This window comes from Arvicanthis niloticus, chromosome 11 (assembly GCF_011762505.2).
Source record: "Arvicanthis niloticus isolate mArvNil1 chromosome 11, mArvNil1.pat.X, whole genome shotgun sequence".
NCBI lineage: Eukaryota > Metazoa > Chordata > Mammalia > Rodentia > Muridae > Arvicanthis > Arvicanthis niloticus.
Genome location: NC_047668.1, coordinates 26,392,387 through 26,419,172, shown reverse-complemented (window position 1 = coordinate 26,419,172; position 26,786 = coordinate 26,392,387). Strand labels below are relative to the sequence as shown.

General features: G+C 39.7%; 1 protein-coding gene across 4 annotated transcripts in view; it reads left to right on the top strand.

Annotated features, from left to right (window-relative positions):
• The window catches only part of Dock4 (dedicator of cytokinesis 4), a 400,837-nt gene that overhangs the window by 238,870 nt on the left and 135,181 nt on the right, over nt 1-26,786 (top strand). For all 4 annotated transcript variants that reach the window (XM_076941952.1, XM_076941953.1, XM_034514331.2 and 1 more), the window contains exons 13-15: nt 9,926-10,051; nt 20,065-20,189; nt 21,497-21,659. In XM_076941952.1, coding sequence (XP_076798067.1) covers nt 9,926-10,051; nt 20,065-20,189; nt 21,497-21,659 — 414 coding nt within the window. The remainder of the gene's footprint in view (nt 1-9,925; nt 10,052-20,064; nt 20,190-21,496; nt 21,660-26,786) is intronic.

The following is a 26,786-nucleotide window of genomic DNA, read 5'->3' as shown; positions in this document are numbered from 1 at the left end:
TTTGGGGACTTTGCACACAGCAGTATTGTCGACTTCACAGAGAATTGCTTCTCCATTTTTTCACCTTTCTTTTCTCTTTTAAAGGTTGAATGTTACCTTCTCATAACTAGCTTATTTAGCCATATTTTTTTAAATCACCATCTCTGTGATATATCTGGTTTATTTTCTAACAGTTATAATTAAAAGGAAAAAAAAATCCAGTGAAACCCACAAGAAGGGCTATGGAGCATATTTTTTCCTAGAAGGTGATCTTCAGTCGTTAAAACTATCTAATACATACATATTCTACTAACGTTTTAATGTTACATTTTAAGATGTCCTATGCTTAATGACTAGTGACCACTTGATAAAGTATTCATTTTATGAATGATAAAATAAAAATTAGAAGATCTATATTGTCAGTTATAAGATACATAGCTGAAGATTGTTTCATGGTCTCCTAGTGCCAGATCAAACAGCAGGAAGTTGGAAGTGTTTGTCAAACCCTAAGGGAGTTTTATAGTTTACCCTGGCTTTGAGGACAAGGCTCTTAAGGTGCTTCCAAATCCTTATTAAACAGGACTCTTAAGTGCCTTCTTATTTTTTCTCTAACACTGTGAGAACCTTTTCTGTGCTTTAGAATAAGACCTTAGCATAACACCTTAGAAATGTGCTAGTTTAGGAAGAATATGAGTTCTTTGAATTTTTTGCACGTTACCAAAACTTAAAAGGGGTTGGGTATTCAATTTGAAAGAAAAGTAAATATAACATAGAGAAAATCAGAAGTGCTTAAGAGATGCAAAGCCTGAGGTTTGAGCATTGTTATGCTAAATAATAATAAATAAATAAATAAATAAATAAATAAATAAATAGATGGGAAAGTTGCCAGGGACTGCTTTATGTGTTTGCTTCCAGTCTCTGTGGTCAGAACAACCTGCTGAGATTGGGTCTCATCTTCTAAAATAACTGTGATATTAAGTTTAGTCCCTCAATATTTTTACCTACATTATTGAAATTACACATGATGAGTATCCTGCCTGCCCTTTCGATGTTACTACCAGACCTTTGTTCTACTAGGAATATTTTAAAATAAGTATGAAGTTTTTAATAGCAAAGCTGAGTTCAGATGGAGAACCTAATTCCAGCCTCACTATTGGGACTTATTGATTTTGGAGGAAAAAAAAAGGCAAATGAAACAGTTTGGAGCCTTTTCTTGGCATATTCATATCTTTAAATGCTGACTTTTATGAAAGAGAGAGACCATTAGAGTTTAGCAATCAAAATTTATGAAACTTCTCTTTCAGAAAAAAAAAATAAACGAGGATTACTATAGATCGGCCAACTACATTCTTCCTTTCCTATCCCAGTAGTTCAGCTGTGGATTCACTTGTAACTGTTTCTGAGTTGTAATATGCCCTTTAACTCGTGTGTGAAAATCTTGTCGTGTGATTAGCACATCTATTCTTAGCTCAGGTATTTGTGGTGTCCTTATTTATAGAATGTACATTTTAACATCTTGTAATCTTTCTTCCAAACTTTTGCAGAAACTCAGAACAGAAAATAAAAACCAGTAGTACAGCTGAGCAAGCTGGCACGCTCTTCAGTCGGGAGGCAGAGGCAGATGTGTCTCTGTGAATTTGAGGCGAGCCTGGTCTGCATAGGAAATTCCAGGCTAGCCAGAACTACATGATGAGACTTGGTTTGAAAAGAAAAGGGGATGGGGGGAGTACAATATTAGGCTTTACGTGGTTTATATGTATTAGGTCAACATTTTCATCAATATTGTGATTTTTGTTTATACTTTACTTGGGTTCATTAAGGAAATTTTGGATGAAGGGGTAGGTAGTTTTTTGGTTTTTTGTTTTGTTTTGTTTTTTTAACAAAGCATGGTTAAGGTTGATGTCCCTTGAAAACTACATCATTAGAATATTTTTGAAAAAAAAAGAAAAAGAAAAAAAAGAATATTTTTGAATTGGTTATTTGATTTGTTGATTTACAATTCTGATTCAGTTGCCCACTGAAGACATTCTATTACATTTTCTTGATGGACTACTGTGTTACTAGAAAAAAATTAATTTCAAGAATTTTTAAGTAATTGATTTTTTAAAAAAAATCTTGGTATAGTCAACTGTATAACCCATTCTTCTACTACAAACAAGAACTAGTGGTCAAAGACTGCAGTGTGGTCAGGGACCATGTTTACCTGGTATATTCAAGGCCCTGGTTTTAGTCCAGTATGGGGTTAGAGCAGAAGGTGCAAATGTGGTAAGAAGCAGAGAAACAAAGTTTGAAGAAAGAGAGATCTTGCTACTATGTGTAAATATGAAGCTCCAATCTAAACAAATAAGATTTAAATAATTGATCTGAGAGGATGGGGACCCTGAGAAGGAACAGAGAGTGCTTAAGTTGAACTGACCCAGAAATGTGTGATGAGACTTAGGACCAAATAAATAGTACCTAGGAGCGAGTCCCCCAGTACTGGGCCTTAGCTCTTTTCTGGCTTTCAGGGGTAATGGGTAGAATGCTTCTTCTTCTTTGGTATGTTGACCTTAGTCTGGATTACATTAACGTAATAGTTGAGAAAAATTCATACTTATAAAATTTAAATTTTGTGTGTAAAGATAAAACTAACCCCAGCTGAGTAGTCTAAAAATGTAAATATATAGCCAGTATACATTCAAATGAATGGGATTCCTGTGCGGAAACAACACTTGCTCAAGATGAGTTAGGATAATAGTGAGATGCCACGCAGAGGAAGCAGGTACAGCCAATGAGTCTGGACAAGAAATCGAAAGGAAAGGCCACGCTAGAATTTAGGACAGTGATAATGTAAAGTAACAAGATTTTAAAACTAAGCCATAGAAAGCACTGATAGACTTTGTGTTCTGCTGACGTCACACACTGGCATAACACATTTTACAAAAAGAAAACAAATAAAAACTGTATCATCTTGGTGCTTAGATTCTATGATGGTCCTGGATAGAGAGAAAATTCTTTAATGCTTATCAAAGGGATGAGCACAGTTGAAAAAAAAATGAATCCATTCACTGAAAATAAAGTGGAATTCTGTCAGAATTCTTCACAAAGGGAAAATGAGATAGAAAAATCTGGATACACACTTAAAAGTTATAGAGAAGTGAATGGAAAGGCCTGTGTGTGTTAATAGGGCCTGCAGAGGTACAACGAGTCAAAGAAAAAGTGGCAATCTTTGAATGTTAAGGACTGAGAGAATGGAAGTGCTCAAATGAAAGAAGAGAAATCATAAAGAGAGAAGATGCAATTCAAGTTGTATCTTAGTAAGTTGTGAAACCACAGAGCACCAAAGTCCAAGCTAAAACCCGGGAGGAAAACACTGCTTACCTCTCTGCCCTGCAGTGTAGCTTCAGCAATTGTAAAGGTCTGAGCATCATAGAATGTCGAAGAATTGCCTAAGGCCAACTTTGCATTCTACACTTGCCACATTATACCTTCCAAGTGAGAGTGATTCCAATTTCAAGTAAATAATTCTAATTTCCAATAGAGTCACAGATGCCCTACCATCCATGCTCACTAAAAGAAGTAGGAGTGACCATACGGAAAAAGAAGAATGAGTCTAGGAGCAAAGACACGTGAGCAGAGTGTGCAGGGAGGATGGGAATATGGCCTTCCGTACACCCAAGAATCAGCAAAGAGCAAGAGTCAAAAGATGTCCTCCCCCCATTGCAGGAAGAGACATGCACAATTTGTTAAGCACAGACTTTAAGTCGATCACTTGTGTTCATTTTTTTTTAAGTAGAAATAGAATATATTATTTCCAGAATAGTGGGACCATAGGTAAAATATGAAAACCCAATTGGAGTCCTTAAAGTCATGGTTTTGCAGTTTTATGTTGTTACATTCAAAGACTAGCTTTGAACTCACTTCTGTAGCTGAGAACAACCTTGAGGTCCTCATCCTCCTGCCTCCACCTCCTGAGCACTATTTGGTTCATTAGAAAAAATGAAGAAGGGAAAAAAATTAAAGAAAGAAAATTAAAAAATTAAAGAAAGAAAAATCTAAGTCATTGAAAACCACAGTAAGGCAGGCAGATGCCCTGATGGACTTACAGGCTGAACATCTTGGGATCTTAAGTTCCCTGCTTTGGTTTATATCTGGATAATTGTATCCAAAGCTCTGTGTGACTGAAGAACTTTTCTCCTTCATGTCTCTCAGGTTGTCCCACTTAGATTTTTTCCCACCTTCTAGATTAGAACTGTGATGTTGATAGACAGCTTTGCCTTTGAGCCCTCCCCTCAGGACTGACTGGTGTACACAGAAAACCCTGGGCTCTTATACTGATTAAAATGCCAGGCCTTTCTTTTTTATTGTATTCCTTCCTAAAGTTTAATTTTACTTTATTTGATTTCTGTTTGTTACATTCTTTACCCTGAGACAGGGTCTCATGTACCAAAGACTAGCTTTGAACTCACTTCTGTAGCTGAGAACAACCTTGAGGTCCTCATCCTCCTGCCTCCACCTCCTGAGTGCTAGGATTGTGGGTATGGACCACCAAGCGTGGGTAAAAGGAGTGTTTTCTTAATGTATGGAAGTTGGGAAACTTTTGCAACTTAGAGTGGCACCAGTTTGTTGGGTTTGTGGCTGGGAGGAGTAAGGGGGGAATGAGCTACCGTTGAGTATCCAGTAGCAGGTCTACGACAGTTGCAGCCACCCCTGCTAGCATCTTGAGCATTTCCTGCCAGGCTTTACCTAAAGAATTCCGTAAAATTGATGCCATTATCTTTCTGTTTTGGAGATGGTAACCGAAGCACGGAGAACGCCACACTGAGACAGCATCCTGCAGCCTTCTCGTGCACTTCTTAACACGGCACACTCAATAACACATATGTTCAGCAGATGTTCACCGTGGCTTTCCAGTTTTGCATTGCTGTATATTCACAGCTATGTGTTATTTGGCTCATTAGTGACAAAATGGCTGATGTAACCTAAAATCAAATCTGGCTGCTACTTACAAATCATGCTGTGCTGGCCACTTTTAATATAAAAATGCACAATTTCTTACATTTAAAAAAGCGCCACCTTCTGAAATGAGTTATCTCTAGTCCCCGTAAAATGAGAGTCACCAAATAGTCAACAGATCCTCAGCCTTTTCTTCTTTATGCTGCTGCTGTGCTCTGAGCATGGGAATGGATAAATACAGTTTCAGGCTTGTTTGGGGTTTGCTTTGTTTGTCTATTTGTTTGTTTGTTGTTGTTGTTCGGCAGACTCCAGATTAATTAATGACTATGCTTTGCTTAAAATGACACAGGAGGTCTTTCTAATTGGAGCTCACATGCTGAGGCTGCTGTGCGAGCCCAGTTTGATGGTGATGGTGTTCCCAGAGCCAGCTCTTTTTGAACACTTAGTTTTGGACACTGTTCCTGAGGCTACTACAAAATGCCTGACAGAATCAACTAAAAAGAAGGGTTCACCTTAACTTGTAAATCTCAGAGAGGACATGATCCAAAGTAGCATGATCCCAGGAACAGGAAGCAGCTGAGTACATTCGGTCCTCAGTCAGGGAAGAGAGATGAGTGCAGATGCTAAGCATGATGTCTCCCTTTGTTCTTTTTATTCAGTCCATGACATGAGCCCACTGGTGTGTAGGAAATACAATCCGAATTGAGGATGAACCTTCCCTTCTTTATTTAAGTAAACCTCTCTGGAACCACCCTCAAAGTAAATGCGTGTCCCCCAGGTGATTCTGATTCTAGTCAGGTTGACAATGAAGAGTAACTTACATCAAGAAAGAAAAGAAGAGACTGTAAAACATTACATATTTTCAAAAATTAAAATAGTTATTTAGCTCTTTGGCTAATTTTATAGGCTATCATAGAGCTCTGTAAATTTTATAGGTTATCATAAAACTCTGTAAAAATTTTTCTCTCAACATAAAAATCCTCTCAGCAATAATTTTCTGCATTATTAAACTTCACTCATGTAGTTTGCCCCAACTAACTTATCGTCTATTCGTTTATATGTATCTTGACTTAGCAATTCCCTAGAACAAGAAATTCTGTGGTTTATATCCTTGTATTCTGTGTTCTTCCTTCTCACCCCATAAGCTACTGATCCCCATACTGATTATAACAAATAATGGTAGGAATCCAGAAAAGTATGCAGACGAAACTTTAAAAGTGGTCACCTCTGAGAAGCAGTAGGATGCCAAAACGGTAAAGTAAGGGGAGCAAGGATGGAGCTAGAGAGACAATTCCTCTTTTGTGAGCCTGCCCACTGGCATGGATGAGTAGTCCAAAGAGGATAAACTTAGCTCCAAATAACTAGAGTGCTTAAGAAATTCTCCTTTTCCCCCTCTTGGGTTCATTAAATATAATTGACAAGTAAAACATTTATGGGATCACATTGTACGATGTGATCCTGTGATTTATGTGTACATTATGAAATGAATAAATTAAGGTACTTAATATATATGTCATCTCACATGCTTGTTTTTTGTTTTTTTCTTTTCTTTTTCTTTTTTTGTGGTAAGAACCTTTAAGAAGATCTAAGGGAAATTTTCTATCCTTTAATGAAGTCTTCGTCTGTCCCCAATTCCCCTCCCAGCTCCACTTACCCTCAGCCCATCATCAGTCATCATTCCCCTCTTGTGGTTAACTTTTTTGACATAAGTATGTAAATGTTTGTCAAGACTCTCCTTTGTGGTACTGAGTGTCCTGATGACTGATTATTCAGCCTGTGGTTGTAAGGTCACGATAACTAAGGACCATTATAAAAAGAAGATCAACAATTTTTATGATGGCAAAATAAATACAAACATCATGAAGGTTCTCTGGAGCTGCTCCTTGTGGGTCAGCTGCTGGCACCATGTGTTGTGTTCTTATTTTGGTATGTTTGCTGACGTCATACACTTGCTTTATACCTGAGTTCTTTTCTTGTCTGCCTGCCTCCACTTCCTCAATGCTGGAATTGAAGATGTGGATCTCCAAGCCTGGAAAAACGGAGTAAAAAACGGAGTGCGCTCTTAATATACGACTGTTGGGAAACTTAAGTAACTTGGAATAAAACCTAGTTTGTTGGTTTCGTAGCTTGGCTGTTCTGTAGTTAAGAGTTGTTTGTGGGGAAAGCCTAGCTATTTGGGAAGAGCATATGTCTTGTAGCCAGTCCTCCCATTCACTTGACCTTTCCACTTCTTGATTGTGAATTCTTCATTCTGGAGAACATAGTTCAACTGCAGATGGCAGTTACTGCCCCTACTATCACCAGTTTTTGTCACTAGGATAGTGAAATTAACCACAGTTAGGACTTTTTTCTATATTTTTCTCATTTCGAGAATGCATCCAGACTTGTAATTTTCCGGGTTTTGTTTGTTTGTTTGTTTGGTTGGTTGGTTGGTTGGTTGGTTTTTCGAGATAGGGTTTCTCTGTGTAGTTCTGGCTGTCCTAGAACTCACTTTGTAGATCAGGCTGGCCTCGAACTCAGAAATCTACCTGCCTCTGCCTCCCAAGTGCTGGGATCAAAGGCATATGCTACCACTGCCTGGTGTAATTTTCCTTTTCCCACGTTTTCTCTGTTTTCCCTATCACTTTGGTGTTCCCTTCTGACATTCACTTGCTGGCTGCCTCTGCCATCTGCCTTCTTGACGCCCTTTCGTCTTTTGCCCTCTCCTCTCCACATCACTTGCTCTCTAGACGTCGATGCATCTCCTGTGCATTATTGCTCTTCCTTCATCCTGCCTGCCCCCCCCACTTTCTTTTTTTCATATCTTCTTTAATTTCTCCAAGATACCATTATCTCTAAGTCATTTTTTTTTGTTATCTAATTCTCTAGAAAGAATTCACTTTTTGGTGTGTGTGTGTGTGTGTGTGTGTGTGTGTGTGTGTGTGTGTATGTGTTTTAAGGAATGTTTGAGGGAGGAAGGAAGTATGGAAGGGAAGAGAGTGCCGGCTAAATAAATGCAGCACCCATTTTCAAGTAGGAATCCTACTCAGTTCTGAGTGTTCCCCCTCCTATCCTGAAAAACACCATCTACATTTTTTTCATTCTTGTTGAGGTTTTCCCCTTCTTTCTTTGTATTTGCCACATGGTGCTGCAAGTGTCCCAGACAGGTTCTTCCACAGACATCCTGGTAAAATTATTGTCATTTGAAAAATATAACAGAATCCCAAGAACTGGGCCAAATCCATCTTACTCTCTAAGAATTCTGGGTCTTTCGAACAGTGCCCTCCCCAACAGGAAGACTTGGTTTATGAAATTGTGTGGCATACATGGGTCTTCTCCAAAGATGCTGGTGATGCTGATGCTGATGGTGTGGGAGTTGAAGGCTAACGGATGATAGTGGGAAACAAACGGGCTGTGATGATGCAATGGGGCAGTGGGAGCCCAGAGTCAGGAAAAAGAGCTGCTAGGTCAGATGGATTAGAACCCGTGTCACTCGGTCTTTGTTCCCTGGCCACAGGGTTTTGAAAGGAATCAGACTGTCCCATGAGAGTTGCCTTCCATCCACTAGTCCAAACAGCTGGTCCCTTCCCAACTTCAGTCCTCATGACTATGGACAGGCTGAACTTCCTCCTCTTCTGCTCCAAGAGAGCTGGATTTGGTAGAGTACAGCAGGGAGGGTTTCAGAGAAATGGAGAATAGGTGGAGAATAGGTGCAACGTTTTGAAACCTGCTAGACTTCAGTCTCACAGCCCTTCTCTGAGGCACACATTCTATTAGAAAAGCCTGGAGGGTGGGGCTTCCTTTCAAGTTCTCTTCTTCATTACTTCTCCTATTTTAAAACAAACAGGTCAACAAGACACTATTCTGTGTTGTCTCATACCATTTAGTGAGAATAAAGAAAAACCTTCATGTATCTGTGTTGTATGTAAGGTTTGCAGGGTTTCTTTCTAGTGTTATTGGAGTCATTTGTATATCGTTTTTTAGAGATTAGAGTAGATTAATGACTGAGTTATTCTGGAAACGGTAGTGACAAATAATGTTATACATTAAAGGTCATTCATGGATGGCTTTATTGTCTTCTTCACCCCATTATCCTAACTGGCAGGATTTAAAATAATAATAATAATAATAATAATAATAATAATAATAATAGAGTCACTTTTTTAAAAGAAAAAAAAATCTAAATCACTCTGAGAGGTTTCATTTTCTCCTGCTGATGCAGGGGAGGAGGCTTTTTGTCTTTCTTGTTTTAAAATGTTGAAAGGAGGAGGGGATTTCAGGAGAAGCTGGGTCTTTGAACTGATAGACTAGCATTTTCCCATTAGTTTTCTTTTTGTAGCTCCTGCCTTAGAATTGAGAAAATTACATATGAAAGAAAAGTCCTCTTCTGCATGTCCTGCTGTGATAATGCTACTGTAATTGGGATAAAGGAGAAAAACAGATCATTTTAAACTGACTAGATTCCTTTTTGTTTGTCAAAGTGTTCTGTGTCTTAATAAATTCTCAGAAAATCATGCCACTTTGAGTCTCTGTATTTTATCACATTAAGAATGTAGCCTTGATTCTATTACAATCACCTTTGTTGCTTTAATTTCAAGAAAATCATTATTTTAAAAAAAAGTCTTGAATGCCTATATCTTAAGGTTTGTTTGCAGGCTTGTACTATTGGATAGATCATATCTAAGCCCTGTAGGGTTGAGAAAAGGTAAGGCTCTGATTTGATTTCTTTGCCCGTTGTCTCTCTGGAAAGGAAGTGCTGCTCAAGGGGCGCGTTATGACACCCTCGTGCACCTGTGTTGTACATAAGGTGGACTGGACGCCATGGCTAGAAGCCTGCCTCCTGCTCTTAACTTCCTGCCAATGATTCTCCAGTTCCTAGAAATTGGAAAACTCCAGTATTAATGTTGGAAGAGTGTTACTCACAGAGCCTTTCTCAGCCCTATCAATTCTGTGTGGCCTGAGGCTGCAGGAGCGCATTTGCTTCTTAGGTAACTCGGATCACTTATGGTAACTTGTCTCTCTTCTGTTCTAGGATTAGCAGTTTCCCTCCAGCTGTTACACGGAGACATTGAACAGATCAGAAGGGAATACTCCTCAGTGTTCTCTCATGGAGTATCCATAACTCGGAAGCTGGGTTTTTCTGACATTATCATGCCTGGTAGGTGACTTGGTGTGCCCGACAATGGTAAAGGATGCACATATTCTCTGCTTTTGACATTTGAGGAAATTGTCAGATTGTCAGTTTTGAATTGTTCCCTGGGGGCCTATGGGAAAACTAAGTGAGGTAGGTGGTCAGGAGCAAATGAGAAACTTTTATCTAAAGTGAAGTAGCTCTGGCGGCCATGGTGGCATTTCTCTTATGACTATAACACCAGGCAAAGCTGAGATCCCATCCAAAGCCACATGATCTCTTTGTGGAGAAGTTTAGGTCATGTTAGGTGATATCCCCTTAGGTCTATCTAGTGTTCATTTGGTTTTTTGCTTGTAAACAAGAATAATAATAATATAAGCAGAAAAAAAGATGAGTTATATATAGAGGATCAAAATATGATAAAAATTTATGTTTAAAAAAATCACGCTCAATTAAGACCAACTTGCTTCCAAGTCTTAAAGGATATTGAAAAGGATACACACACCTGAATAGTAAAGGAGGTGATGATGAGGATGCAAGGGATGAGGGGATGAGCAGAAGATGTATCAATAAAGCCTAATATTTGATTTCTTCATCAAACAGACATTTTCAAGTACCTCTTTAAAGATAAAATCTTTACTTTTAATGTGGGTTAAGAATGAGCAATGTTTTTTACTTTTACATATATATATATATATATATATATATATTTTTTTTTTTTTCCAATACGGTAGTGTCCTCAGAGCTGATGATTTCAGCCCTTCCCCACCTTATTGCTCTCCTTAATGTTAATAACAAGCACCTGCTGCAACTCCAAGGGACAACTCCAAGGCCAGTTCTGAGACCTAATAGTAAAACTCCTTAGAAAGACTCCAAACATTTTGTCTCACCCACTGTCCCATTAACTGATCTCTTGATTGAAATTCATTCCTGCAGGGAAGGCTGGGAGAGCAGCTTGGCAGGTTTTGTGGAATGACCTGGCCCAGTCATCTTTAGCATCTTGCAGGACTGTTGTGGAAAATGACTGTTTATAGATCTGTTTATGTGGTGACATGCTATGCAGTGGCTCCTGCAACCATTCATTGTTTCCCCTAGTTGCTATAAATAACTGGTATTTCCTCCTTAACAAAAAAGAAAAGCATTCATCCCACTGGGAAGCAAACTGATGGGCAAATATAAAAAACATATTTAGAGCAGAATGTGGCCAGCTGCTGGGAGAAGTCCTCATCTTGGTCCTTGGGCTGTATCACTGAGGAATGGAAAAATAGGAAATGGGACTTCTCTGGCTGAAGAACTGTCTGGGTGGTTCTGTGCTCATGTAGTTTTTGTCTGGCTTTAATGATGGGAGGAGCTGGGGAATGAGGCTTGCTTCTATCTCTTCTGGCAGAACTCTGTAATGTATGGTTCATACTCTCCAAGGAAACAGTCCTTCCAGACAAACACGTATCTGCTTACCATGAGACGGAAAGGAAACTTTTTAAAACCCATTTCATGATTTCCTCTTTTTTTCATGTCTTCCTTGACTTCTTTCTATTCCACCAAGATGGAGATAAGAGCAATGCATGTAGGTACTTAACCCTCAGAGAACAGCCGTCAGACTCACTGGAAGTTTTACAGTGACAAACAGTCATTGTTGTACTGTCCTTTGTTGCTTTCAAACTAACTGGTGTCTTAGTGAATACTTGGGTTGAATGCTCCAGTGAGGAAGTATTTATGAATAACATTTCTGGTCACAGAATGTGGACAGTCTGAAGGCATGACCCCTCCTACCTCATTTTCTAGACTGTCCTTTAAAATTTATTTGCATCAAGTATTCGGATGGGGTCAGAACAGGTGAGGCATACCTCACGTCAAGAGGATCAGGTTCAATAACCCAGACAAAGTCTGTCTTCAAAATGAGACAGAGACAGACACAGAACTTTTTTTAGGTCCATAGGATATTATCAGTGCCTCTTTTTGAAACTGGAAGACCTCCAAGCAGAAGTCCTTCCCTAGTCATTGCTGGTATACAGGGAATCACTTATCACCTGGTATTAAGATGGAAGAGGGGCATTCTGCCTTTGTGCTTTAAAGCCTGTGGATCAGACATTCAGTGCCTATTGTTTTAACTATTCATTTATTGTTGTTAATTATTTTAATATACTGATTTCCAGCTACAAAAGTCTTTTTTTAAGATACCTTATTATTCTGATATACAAACCAAATACTATCTCTAAAGGGAATTTCATGCTACAGTCTCTGATGGAGGATAGCTAAGTATTTATTTTATTTTTTTCTTATTCACATTATATCCTGCTCACTGCCCCTCTTCCTGGTCACCCACTCTCTCCTCCCCATCTCCTCTGAGGGAGAGGGAGCCCCCCTGGTATCCTCCCACTCTGGAACTTCAAATCTCTTCGTGGCTAGGCAGATCCTCTCCTACTGAGGCCAGACAAGGCAGCCCAGCTAGAACAACATATCCCAAATACAGACAACAGCTTTTGAGATAGCCCTTGCTCCAGTTGTTCAGGACCCACATGAAGACCAAGCTGACATCTGCTATATATGTGCAGGGAGGCCTAAGTCCACCAATCCTACATCCTTTCATATTAAAATTATTAGAGAAATCAGGGCTATAGGGCATGTACCTAGATATAATCAAAGCAGTATACAGCAAGCCAATAGCCAACATCAAACTAAATGGAGCAGTCCCACTCAAATCAAGGACAATACAAGGCTGCCCACTCTTTCCCTATCTATTCAATATAGTACTTGAAGTTCTAGCCAGGGCAATAAGACAACTAAAGGAGATCAAGGGGATACAAGTTGGAAAGGAGGAAGTCAAAGTATTGCTGTTTGCAGATGATATGATAGTACACATAGGCAACCCCGAAATTTTACCAGAGAACTCCTACAGCTGATAAATGCCTTTAGCAAAGTGGCTGGATACAAAATTAAGTCAAGGAAATTAGTAGCCCTCCTTTATTCAAATAATAAATGAACTGAGAAAGAAATTAGGGAAACTACACCCTTTACAATAGCCACAAAGAATCTTGGCGTAACTCTAACCAACCAAGTGAAAAATCTCTGCGACAGCAAAATATTTAAATCACTGCTCTCCAGAAAAATGTAGGGTGAGCCCAAATGTAATTTCAAATAATGAGTAGCCACTGCTTAGAAAGAAATAAGAAGTGGTGAAATTAATTTTAACAGCATGTGTTATTTAACTCAGCACATCCCAAAATATTACCTTGGTAGGTATCCTATGTGAAAACTTTCTAATGAGTTATTCACAGTTTTCCAGTCTCGGTCTTTGAAAGCTACTGAGTATTGGACATTCACACATGTCTCTCTATAGCCAAGTCACAGTTCGGTTGCTCGGTTGCCACATGGAAGCAGTTCTATTTTGGACAGCCTGGCCCTAAACATCTTAACAGACCCCATGCAAACCAGACCCAGGCCATCTGGAGTTATGAGGAAAGTCTGAGTTCCACCAGACTTCTTGGAACAGCTCTCCGATGTGTCTGGTATATCATAAGAGGCTGGCTGTCCCCTCTGCACACCCCTTAAGCACTCCTTCTTATTCTAGGTTTATATTCTAGGTGAATCTGTCATTGTCTTCATCATGTCCACTCAACTTCATCTTCCTGGCTTATGCCCTGTTCCCTGGAGATGAACTCCCACAGAGTGATTGGTTAAACTGTCACGTTTTGTTAGGGAACCCATCATTAATATTTTCTGAGGCTTTCTGTAAATCTTTCAGGCTTCTAACCCTAAAGAGAATTAAGTGTAACTTCCAGGATGTTAGGAGGACACAGGCACTGAGATCTAGAGACTAATTTTGATATTGAACTCAAGATTTAATTACATTTATTTAGCAAATAACTTGGTGACTTTTAGGTCTGGGATAATAATATAATAAATATGTTTCCATAGTGTTTTTTTAAGGAATTTTATTCTTTTAAATATAGGTATTATGCTTTGCTGCTTACTGGTAAAGAAGCACATGCAGCAGATAGAATTAATCCTGCAGTAATCCTCATTTTGGAGAAAATAGATTAGATGAATAGAAATCAGTATGATATGATTTAATCTTTTTAAAAAATATATTATACTTGGTCAAGATCCCTCATGCCCCTAATTCCAGCTACTTGAGGCCTGAGGAAGGAAGATTGCAAATTGAGGGCCTACCCAAGCTTGTAAAAATATTTTATAAATTTAACTAAAGTTTACTACGCTTTGGTTGGAGTCGCAAAAATTCTGGGTCACATTAGAACCATCACTTATGTTGGATATGAATCCCTAGTCACATGAAGAGATGGTATACTTTCAGTCAGAAGATGTCTGTGACTAGAGAGAGAGATGGAAGACTTCCTTCCAGCCACAGGTTAGACCAGACCCAGGAATGGCTCCCAGAATTGACATTAATATTTCAAGACTGCTCTGACCAATTCCTTACTCAAGTCTCCTGTGATGACAGCAGCTGAATTCTTTATTGAGAGAGTTACCTATAATGCCTTACACACACATCTTAATTGCTACACTTCAGTTTCATCTATCAAATGGAATGGATAGTGCCTTCCTATAAATGTAAGACAAGATCTAGCTAGACATTCAAGTGCTTTGTGAAGAACCCAACTCAGCAGGCACTCAGTAAAATGACCTGTTGTTCGTGTTGCTGGAACTCCTACTGTAGTGGAATAGCCCTGTCTAAAACTGTTACGAACAGAAGTGTTTGAAACTCTAGAGGTGTGTTAGAATTCTGAAAATTTTCCATAGGGCCAGGAGTGGTGGCACACACCTTTAGTACCAGCCCTTGGGAGGAGACAGAGGCAGGTAGATCTCTGTGAGTCCGAGGTCAGCGTGGTTGACATAGTTACAGGCCAGCCAAGGCTGTATAGTGAGACCCTGTCTCAATAAAAAGAAAGGAAAGGAAAAGAGTACATGAAATCTATAGGTTGAGCATCTCTACAGTAAAGCTCTGGAATGCTGATATGTCTGAATGTCAGGTTGGTGCTCAAAAGGGCTTGGGCTTTCCAATGGTGTTCAATGTGCTGACCTGTTACTACCACCAGTTATTTAAGCATGTGTAGAAAATCATAGGTCATTTGCATGTTTCTTCTTCTTAACAAGGACAGTTTTTCTCGATTTCCGTAAACTTTACATGTTCAGATAAAGAGCTGAGCTGTCCCTGCCAAGGCTTTGCACAGTGGTTACATGATAAAGCTCACGTACATTTTATGCCTGTGTCCAGAGCAATCCCAGTACAGCATCGAGGACCCAGGGGTGAATCCAAAGACAGAGACCTTGCTCATTTTCTTCAGATGATCAATCATCCTATTGACTTCACCCACTGAAGTGCGTTGTTCCCACTAATGTATCCTTACTTTTTCTTGCCTGCCATATTTTGAGAAATCTTTAGGTATGCATAGGCTTCCTAGCCAGTGGACCTGCTAAAGGGAAGAGAGAGCAGTGAATCTGAGAGATGTGAGGTCTTAATAAACATTGTCACAAAAATAGCTGCTCACACTGGCACTGTGACTCCGTTTCATACTTTACAGTTTGTCTCTTAATTACCCAAGATGCTTTTCTAACACCAGTTGGGCTCGTTAGTTTTCTCCAGAGTCTTCAAATACATTGATTTTAATTAGCACTTGTTTCAACTTTCTCCTTCTGCATATTTTGGCAAAATGTGGCACCTTGTGGCATTGGAACATAGCAAGCTGCAAAATTCCTGGAGGGAGGCATATGTAGAATGCCACCAGAAGAAACTGTCTTATCATGTGTTAGCTTTGCAGAGGAATCTTATTTAACCTAAAGGATTTGCAAAAGATTGGAGGAGGGTGTTGCAGGAATGGTAACAATTTAAGAACAGAATATTAAAGCATGTGTAAAAGGTTTTGCCTTTTTCAAAATAGTGATATATACATTTATACAATGTATATTGATCACATCTATCCATTACTACTTTCCTCTTACACCCTACCCTCTTCCCCTTCCAACTTCATGTTTTGTTTTTATTTTTAGTTTTTGATTAATAAATCCCAGAATCCAGGTCATGCTGCCCATATGCACATGGACATGACATAGGCGCATGAGCAGCCTATGAGGAGCCGCAGCCCCAAAGGAAAGCGACCTTTCCTCCCAGGAGCCATTAACTGCTGACAGTTCCTTCAGTACAGCACTGAAGTTCCCATCTGTGCACTTTTGACCGGCTTGGTCTGCTGAAGTGTGATGTACTTATTCCATATATTCTTTTATAAGTCATAGGAACACAGTTATAACAAAGGCATCATAGGGAGGGGCCAAGAAGGTGGCCCGGAAGGCAAAAGTGCTTATATAAAGACTGTCAATCTGAATTTCACCCTTAGAATCCATGTAAAAGTAGAAAGACAGAAAGATTGTCCTCTGAACTCCACATGGGCAGCATGACACGGCCCCTCCCAGATGATGATGAGATGATGATGATGATGGGAAATTGAAGTTTTAAAGTATCTTGTCCGATTCCTTCACCTTACCTCTGCCTTTACTTCCCTACTATTTTTATAACACAGAAACTAGAGTCCCAGGGGTTTGTATTGCCTTCTCTAGACTTAGTTCACAGAGTAATGGAGGCAGAAGGGAGACTAGAGCCTTGAACTCCTTATTCTGATTATCTGACCCTAAAGGCCTTAGGCGTATTTGAATTCAAGCCTTTCTTTTATAGTAAAGGAGTAGAAGAATCCAGATATCATGAATTCAGTTGTCTTTGAGAATTGACTTGAGGATCTAATATCTTTTATTACCTTAGTCCTTTGTTGAAATGCACGACTCTGTTCTTCTCACCAGGACTTCTTGTACTGCTAGGGCAGTGGTAGCTCATGCCTTTAATCCCAGCTCTTAGGAGGCAGAGGCAGGCGGATTTCTGAGTTCAAGGCCAACCTGGTCTACAGAGTGAGTTCCAGGAGAGCCAGGGCTACCCAGAGAAACCCTGTTTAAAAAATATATATATATATCACTCCTCCTCTGTACCCAGTGAGTACTGTCTGTCTCTCTTTTTCACCTCTCTGGTATCCACAATAGTAATTATTGGTAAATATGCTTTCCATTTTACTGTTATTAAAGGTCTGATTCATGAGGACTAGGGAGACGACTCTGTGGGTCCAATGCTTGCTTCCGTCAGAAGCATAAGAAACTAAATTCAGATCCCTCGCACACACGTGAAAGCCAGGCTTGGTAGCATGCATCTGTAACTCTAGCATGGGGACCTTGATACAGCAGGGCTTGCTGTGTGGTCATGCTAGCTAAAATGCAAGCTCTGGATTCAGTGTGACACCCAATCACAAAATGAGATGAAGGGTCATAGCTATGACTGGCTACCTAATGCATGTGCACACAGATGCACACATGAATTCACCACATACAATATGTACACAAAGGCCTAACTCACTCAACATGGAGCTTCTGCTCTGTTCACTGTGGCAAATACTGAGTCTAGGCTAGTGTATCTATGCATAGGAAGTGACTAGTTGAAAGAGAATTGTACATTGCTGGCAGTGTATCTCCTGGCCGTCCATCATTTGAGCCTACCCTACAGACATGGAACAGACTTTCAAATCTCCCTCATCACTCTTGCCTTGCTGAAGATGGAGTATCTGGATTTCTACTAAAGGAGACAAAACACAATGAGTCTGGATTTTTTCAAGATAGTGAATCCTTTTGTATATGGAAAGATTGATCACTCCCTATGAGAAATTCTCAAGGTTAAAACCCCTGTGGCTAGATCTCCTGCCAATCAGCATGTAGTTTATAGTCTCTGAGGTGTGTTCATGAAGCAAGAAAACTGTTAGCTAAAATCTTTAAAGTATCTTACTTTAGATATTGTTATCTTATTTGCCAGATCTGTTAGTGGGAAAATTGTTGTCAAAAATAGCCTTTCACACAGCTCTCTGAACGAATATGTGCAGCCCACAATAGACTTTGTGTCAAGTTTTTTTATTCAGACCAAAAAAAATTTTCTCATCTATTGCTGACTTTGTGATGGAATTTCTAAACTAAATATCATTAAAAGAGTAATTGTGTGTAAAGAATATATATACTTTTATGTGTATATATGTATACATATATGTATATAAATACATATAGTTTTATTATCTCACTATATATATGTATATATGTATATGTATATATAATATATGACCCTTAGTGTCCATAAGTAACAATTAGTCAGATTCAGTGATCTTAGAATTGAAAATATTTAATATAGACTAACTTTTTTTTCTATTTATTGTCCTCTAAACAATGCAGCACTGTAACTACTAACATGGCATTGGATAGAAATGACATGATTTCAAACATGCTGTCAGTTCTACACAAATAATTATACTAGTTTGTGTAAGGAAGTTGCACACTTGTAGAGTTTGGTATCTGTGAGGGTCCCTGGAAGCATCTCCATGGTAATGAGATCAGTTGGGAAAGAGCTAGCAAACTCGTGACATTTTTGATCCCTGTCTAGAAATTGAAAAGTGTGGAAGCAGTTAAAACCAAAAACTCTGAAAGAAATATAATTTTGTGGGTAGGGGTAAGACCATAATCCTACTCCTAATCCTGGCGTAGTACTTGCTATGTAGAACCAGGCTGGTCTTAAACTCACAGAGATCTACCTGCTTCTGTATCCCAGGTGCTCTGATTAAAGATACGTGCCATCACACTTGGCTATATATAATCTTAAGTGTGTGGAAATGCGTTGCTTTTCTGCAGTATTTGTAAGCTCAGTGTTTTCTGAAGTTGGCTTTTATGAGCTGTGTGAGAATTCTAAAATTCATGAGACCTCTCTTTCAACTGTTCCACTAATGTATCTTTTATATACTCTTTGAAAGGGAAGTTAAGATTTAATGCTTCTTAGACCTTACATAGTTCATCTGTTTTATGCCTGTCTGTGTCCACGTCAGCAAGGGGGCTACCATAAGCAATTGTCTTTGTGGAAGAAGGTGACTGGACATATTGCCTACCGGCTGGTATACAACAACTGGGCAGCTTCTTGTAACAGCTTTAACCAGGAAATTTTATAAAACTCCCAGCTGTGGGGTGTGTGTGTGTGTATGTGTGTGTGTGTGTGTGTGTGTGTGTGTGTGTGTGTGTGTGTGTGTGTGTGATTACTTTCCTTCTGGTGATTTGCTTCCTTGTAGGAGATTTATTTGTTTGTTTTAATTAAAAATAATATTACTTTGATTCGTCAAATGTTTGAAAGTTCTGTTAATTAAGCTGACATGCTGGCCTTGCCCATCACTCTCCAGTACTGGTGATTTGCCTGTGACTTACTCCTAATCCTTTTCTCCAAAGTTTTCTAGCTGGTTTCCGTTTTTGTCCCCTGGAATAATAAGAAAAAGGGGTAATACTAACACACTGGAGTTGTATAAATCACTACAACTATGTATGTAAAAATACAGTTGGTTTTTGTGTATCTTGAAAAAGCTTGAATCTAGGCTCTTATTTGTTTTACAGTATGGTATAATATGCATGATGTAAAATAATACATGGAGTTTACTTGTGTGGCTGAGTTATCCCACGTCTGTTCACAAGGCAATAATCTGGATTCTTCCAGCAATGAGGTCATTTTACCCATGAATCTTGGAAAAGATTTCTGTTGTAATTGTTCTCTCTGCCTGCCATTGCATTCCACTTAGGTCGTTCTTCTCTCTAAGGAGCCGCATGACTATAAAATAATAATACAGGCTTCTGAGAGCTATCACCACTAGGCTGTCATTTTTAGTCACACCTCATAAATGAAATGAAGGAAATATCAGGGAAAGGTGAGACAGCTCCCTTTTCCTCAGCCACCTCATTTGTCTCCTGAATGCCCATTTGCTCCACAGCAGCACCAGAGTCCCAGAGCCCAGCTTGTATCCTCCTCCAGTGGTTACGGGCAGTGAGGACAGAGAGCATTTTTGTAAAAAATGTGAATGCCTTGAGACTTTTATATGTAATATAACAATAACCACATGGTTTTATAAACTAAAGTTTCTCTCAGTAGAGTATTATATGTCCTAATATATGTAACATGTTCTTGCTTTTTTCAACAGGTGAAATGAGGAATGATTTATATATCACCGTAGAAAGGGGAGAATTTGAGAAAGGAGGCAAGAGTGTGGCCAGAAATGTGGAAGTTACAATGTTCATTGTAGACAGTAATGGCCAGCCCTTAAAGGTATGTTCATTCTGGATGGCCGTTGGTCTGACAACCCTTGCCTTGGCTTCATCTGTACCTGTGATCATTTAATTTCTCACTTGCAGTGTTTTCTTTTCTAACTCTATATAGGCTTTTTAAAGGTTTATTAAGGGGCCAGGGAGATGGCTCAGTGGTGAAAAGCACTCAGAAGTCCTGAGTTCAATTCCCAACACTCACATGGTGGCTCACAACTATCTGATACACTTCAGTCATGCAGACATACATGTAAACAGAGAACTCACATACATTATAAAAAAAAAAAAAAAAAAACTTTAAAGTTCATTAAAGTCCTTCACAGAAAAGAAATTAGAAAACCAAATGTGTTTTACATTTTGCTGACTATGTATACCAATAATTTTATTATAGTAGTCATTCATTAAAAACTATTTGAATATCATTTAGTTTTTTTTCTTACTTTTTTTGTTCTAGCAATTGGGGAAAAACAAAACAACAATAAAAACAAAGCAAAGAAATATAAAATAAAACAAATAAACAAAAACTATTGGGCTAGCTGGCTCAGGCCTTTAATTTCAGCACTTAGGAGGCAGAGACAGACAGATCTCTGAGTACTAGGCCAGCCTGGTTTATAGAGTGAATTTCAAGACAGCCAAGACTACACACAGAAACCCTGTCTCAAAACAAACAAACAAACAACAACAGCAAAAGCCTACCATGTTTCGCTTTATGATTTCTTTTAGCCAAAGTAGAGTTTGGTACTACTTGTCATTGGGGAGGCAATAACAGACCCTCTCCTGGAAGAAGTGCTTTCTCTGAACACAGCTTGTTTCACAGTATGTTTGTCTGTTCTTCTAAAGCAATGATTCTCAACTTTCCTAATGCTGTGACTCTTTAATACAATTCTTCATATCATGGTGACCCACAATTATTTTCATTGCTGTATCATAATGTTAATATCTGTGTTTTCTGATGGTCTTAAGCAACCCCTGTAAAGGAGTCCTGGGACCCACATGTTCAGAACAATTCTAAAGGTTGCACTAGGCCTTCACACTCACTCCTGGATCAATAAAGAGCTGGCTCTGTGGGCTGGAAATGTGGTTTCCAGGAGCTGAATTCTTACATCACATCCCACACTTGGCATAAAAGGCCTTGGAGAACCAGGTTTAGAATCGAACTGTTCTCCTCACTAGGTAAAGCAAATACAGAAAGGACACAGAAAAGATACCTTTTGGAATAATGTTTGTGAGCAGGCAATCAGCAGTGAATGCTCTGCCTGTTGTGGAAGAGTCTAAATGAAGCTGACTTTAACTTACATGTTTCTTCATTAGGACTTTATTTCTTTTGGGTCTGGAGAGCCACCGGCTAGTGAGTACCACTCCTTTGTGCTTTATCATAACAACAGTCCCAGGTGGTCGGAGCTGCTGAAACTTCCTATTCCTGTGGATAAATTCAGGGGCTCTCACATCCGCTTTGAGTTCCGGCATTGTTCCAGTAAGTATGGGGGTGAACCCAGCAGCTTTGTGGGCTTGGGGTGAGTCCTGTACTTACTGTGGGCAGATCTATAGAAAAGGTGACAAAGGAGGAAAGAAAGCAAGCAGTGGGAGCCCTGAAGTGAGGGGACTGACTTCCAGAAAAGCTATGAAAGCAAAGACAAGAAAGAAAACAGAAGAAAGAAAACACCGGAAGCCCAGGGATTCTCTGTAATTTGGTGGCTCATCACTTACCACCTAGAATATTTGAACAGAAGGGGGAGATGCAGTTTTAGAAAAACAACACTTGTCTGGTGGGCTTGGGCAATCCTGACCATCTGGTATTACCAGGAAGCTGACTCAGCTCTGGGAAGCCCCCTTGGAATTTTCTGGGCGCGTGAAGCTACTAGGAAAGCATCGGTAAAGCTCGACTTTGTGCTGATTTGTGTACATCTGCATCACTGTGTAGTTCTAGATGCTGAAATGAGATAAAGTAACTATCTCATTTTGCAGATTTAAGCAGCTCAACAGAAATAAGCTTCTCCTTGTGGACATTGTATCTCCAGTTTTATTTCAGTCAGTTTGCTCACTTTACTACCTTTTCAAGCTGTGTACAGTAGCCGCCTGTTAGTCACTAAGCTGTCTCAGTTATCCTGGCAGCTACTGAGATACAACAGTGCTTGTGTTCAGTTGACCTTTATTGTACTTACCGATGGTCCCCAAATACAAGAATCTCGATACTAGTATCTCATAAATGTCGAAAAGAACCAATAAGTTACTTCTTCTCTGTGAAAAGAAAGGTGGAAATTATCAACTTAGCAGGGAAAAGAAAAATCACACGTGGAAGTTGATAATATGTCTCTCTTCTTAATATCTTACCGTGCTAATTTATGATTACCAAGGGTCTATATATAGAGAGAAATCTGATTGATTTATAGGGTTTAATACTGTCTATAGTTCAGGCACCCACTAGGAGTCTCAAAACATGCTCCCTACACACTAGGGTGGGCTGCTGTATACCAAACAGTGAACGGCGTGTGCAGCCAAGATGGGGAGGGCTAGAAAGTGATGACACTATGCTGCTGCTTCTTACATGGAACAGCCAAGAACAAGAGCTCTGATGAGGAGATGTGACAAGAAGAAACTAAAAGAATTGAATAACATACTAAGCCATGAAATATCCCAGGAAGGCATGAGGTTGAGAAATGCTTGGCATTTTCAAAGAATACTTAGAGACTGGAGCTGTAAAAGGGGAACGGGGCCTTGTATTGGCTTTTGTATTCTGGTGAAGCCTATGGATTTTGTTTGAGGAAGAGAGTTGATTTTGAGGGAGGCCCTGGCTGCTGTGTAGATAACAGATCACAGATGAGTCAGTTGGGAATAGGAAGACTGCTTAGCCCTGGAGGAAGGGGGAAGTGTCTTTGCAGTTCTTGAAATAAATAAGGGAGTAAAGTGATAGCAATTTGATTTGTTTCTATAGATTACTCATGAATTAGATATAGAAGAAGGGGAAACATCAAGGATGACCCCAATACTTGATCCTAAGAATGAAATGTTCACTTAATCAAGTGGGAAGGCAATAGGGACCATCTGTGTCGGGGTGGGTGGCAGAAACCAAACTTTCCATGTTAGAGATTTGATATCCACTACACATCCTGAAGTCTGAGTTGAAAACTTGCATGTGGGTTAGAGGTCTGCTGTGAATATCTAATAAGCAATACTAGGGGCAGGGCTAACTCTGATCTGTAACATTTAATGATTCCTATGCTATTATTGTTCCAACGTTTAAGCACTAACATGACTTTATGGAATGTTGACTTAGGCAAAGATGCCTGTTTCGCGCTGGGCTGATCCAGCATAGTCTATCTCCAGCACAGCATCCATTTCGATGATTTTAAAGTCAAGAGACTAGGCGAAGTACCTGAGTAATAAGTTTGATAACAGGGAAGTCCAAGAATGGAACTCTAGGGCACATTTACAACTGGGGAAATGAAGAGCTGCCCAAGGACATTATAAGGTTGAAGGGCAATCAAGGAATCCAAAGATTCCTTGTTTCTCTCATGTTTCCGTGAGAGAATTGGTCAGATTATATGTCAGCTGCTAGTGATACATCAGATGAAGACAGACAAATTAATATTTGATTTAAGATCCCAGAAATCACTGGGCCTAACCAGCAGTGTGGGTGGATTTGTGCTGATGAGTGTGAGTTTAAGAGTGAGAAGGAGGGAAGGAAAGGAAAACACAATGAATAGAGACAAACCATTTAAGAACTTCTGCAATGGAATCATGTCTTTGGGTGGGACAGCTCAGTATTGTCAAGATGTCCTAACTGAATCTGTAGGTCCAATGTGATCCTAGTTAAAAAAGAAAACCTCAGCACATTTCTTAATGAATAAAACAAAATAAAACAGATTCTAAAGGTGACATGAAAAAACAAAAGGTCCCTCATCATCAATATAAAATGGGAGATAAAGCTGGAGGAATGACATTGCATGATTTTAAGACTTACCATAAAGTGCATTGGGGCTGGGGTTTATCTCAGTTGGTAGAGTGCTTGCCTAGCAAGCACAAAGCCCCAAGTTCAATACCCAGCATAATATATAGCAGGTGGTGGCCCAAGCCTGTAATCCCAGCACTCAGCAAGTAGAGATGCTAGGATAAAGAGTTCAAGGTTCTACTAGATTATACAGCAAGTTCCAGAAAAACCGCAGTAATCAACACAATATGCTAGTATGAAGGACTAAATAAAGCATCAGTGGGGCAGCCTGGAGAGCCGTGATATGTATGGATTTAGATATAGATAGCCAAAAGATCTTTGACCAAGTCATGACCATAGAGGTGCATGGTACTGGTACATCTGCTCATCCTCGGGCAAAATTGAAATCTAGCTACAGACCTTATATTCTTAAAAAAAATTAACTCAAATTGAATTTATAGGTGTCAATGTAAAATATCAAACTGCGAAAGTCCTGGAAGGTAACATAGAACAAAATGTAGACGACCATAGGTTTGGCAATGACTTCTTATATACAGGAACAGAACCATGAAAGGAAAAAACTGATACTTGTTGTGCTGTAGAATCTTGATTCTCTTTGTTTTTTCATGGTCATTTTAATTTTTTAAACTATTTTTCTGAATGCCTTAGGGACTAGGCCTCTTGGTACAGAGACAGAATCCTCTAGTTCTTCCTGGTAGCCCCTTTCACCCACTGGTTCTAGCCCATGTTCAGTCCTTTGTAGCTTTACCGACCTACAGAAACTTTCTACCAATGATCCAAAGCGGTCACACGAAGCTAGGACTCAGTTGAGCCTTGTCCAACAGATTTCCAAAGCTTCTCTTCACAGTGGATTGTGGTTAGCAAAAAAAGCCCCAGCTGGACCATGTACAGAGACTGAGAGACTTTGGAGCTCTCAGTGCTTAAATGGGATATCTTTATCACACCAATACATAATATTAACATGGGAGAAGTATAAATCTCATGAGACCCCCAACCCTAGATAAAGAATTATAGACAACTAAGAAATGTTGAGAGCAGGAGAGTCTTCCCAAGGGAAGAGCCCCCAGATGGTTATCCGGTGCCAAGTATGTGGGAGGGGCAATGGGTGAGGGTGGGAAGGGAGGAAAATTATTTCAGTTTCAAAAATAAAAATAAATAGGCCATCAATCTGTGCGAGTACATGAACACCACAGTGAACAAAGCCAATTTGAAAGGCCTCGTGCTGCGTGACTTCAGCTGTGCAGCAGTTTAGAACAGGCAAAACTAGGGAGCTAGTAAAATGTCCCGTGGTTTCCATGGGGTAAGGCTAGAAAAATGAGAAATGTGGCTAGGAGAATGGAGAAGTCCCTGGAAAATTAGGAAGAACAGTCCACGAACTTAAGGTATTGTGTTAGCAAAAGGATATCATACTAGGCAGATGTCTTCAACAGTCCATTCAGTCACTGATAGCCATGGACAGTGACCATGGTCTTAAACATTAATGTCTTACTTTATGACACATGGTTAATTTGAAAAGCCTATTAGCGTTGCTTCTTGCTGTTACTAGTTGTACATGCTATAGAATCTTGATTCTCTTTGTTTTTAAGTGACTATTACAAAGTACATAAAAGACAGCTAAATAAAATTCAAGAATTATTGCTGAACAAGTCTCATGGATCATGAACTGCTGCCCTGTTGTGGGGAAACCTCATTCTGGATGTTTCTACTGTAACTTTGCTAGCTTTTAGAAATATCAGTCTTTTTCCACCTTCTCTCTAGACTGGATATTAATCAATTGGAAAGGAAGTTTTCTTCCTCTGAAGCACACGTTTAGTGAGTTCACACATCCCAGGATCCTCTCGTTAGAGGCCCCACACCCCCTCCATCAAGGTGGGGGGCAGTTATTAGGGAAGAGAGCACCCCTAAAGCCCTTGAGTAATGGTCAAGATTCCCTGAACATCTAAATTTTCAGCTCAGGTCTCACTAGGTCCCAAAGCTGAGCTGTTCTCATCAAGGATGGTGATCCACTGCCACACTTACGATGGAAAGAACCACACTACAGCTATCACAGGCTCCTGCCTGGAGCCTTGGTGACTTACATGTGCACGTACCTGGGAAGAATGCACTTGAACTGAAAGCCTTAACACTTGCTCTTTTTGGGGAGAAAAGTAGCTAGCTAGGAAGACAGATGTGGCTTGAAAGTTCTAGAACAAGCCATGTAATGCCGTGTAACGTCCTTGATCTTCATTTCCTTTCCTGTAAATAACATCCAGAATTCTCCGCGCCAAGGTTGTCCTTAATTGGGTGTCTGGTATCTGAAAAGTCCCCGCCTCACCTCCGACTAGCAGAACACGGCAGTCAGCCCACGGTAAACAGCAGCTTACAATTTGTGGGTTTTTTATTCCTCAGGACCATTGGCTGAAGCTAGGGATACAGCTCTACAGAGGCATTTATCCTCACACTCAGACAAGGACAGAGCTTGAAAGTTCTCCTTTCGAGGCCCACTGACAAAGCCTTGTCCTCACACCCATTCTTCATCCATTAACCATTATTTATGGAGATGCTACCATATTCCAGATACCATTTGAACAATAAATAAAAAACCAGGGGAGAATCCTGCCCCTAGTGGAGCTAAGTGCTGAGGGGCTGGGGAAGAGATGAGGGCAAAAAGCA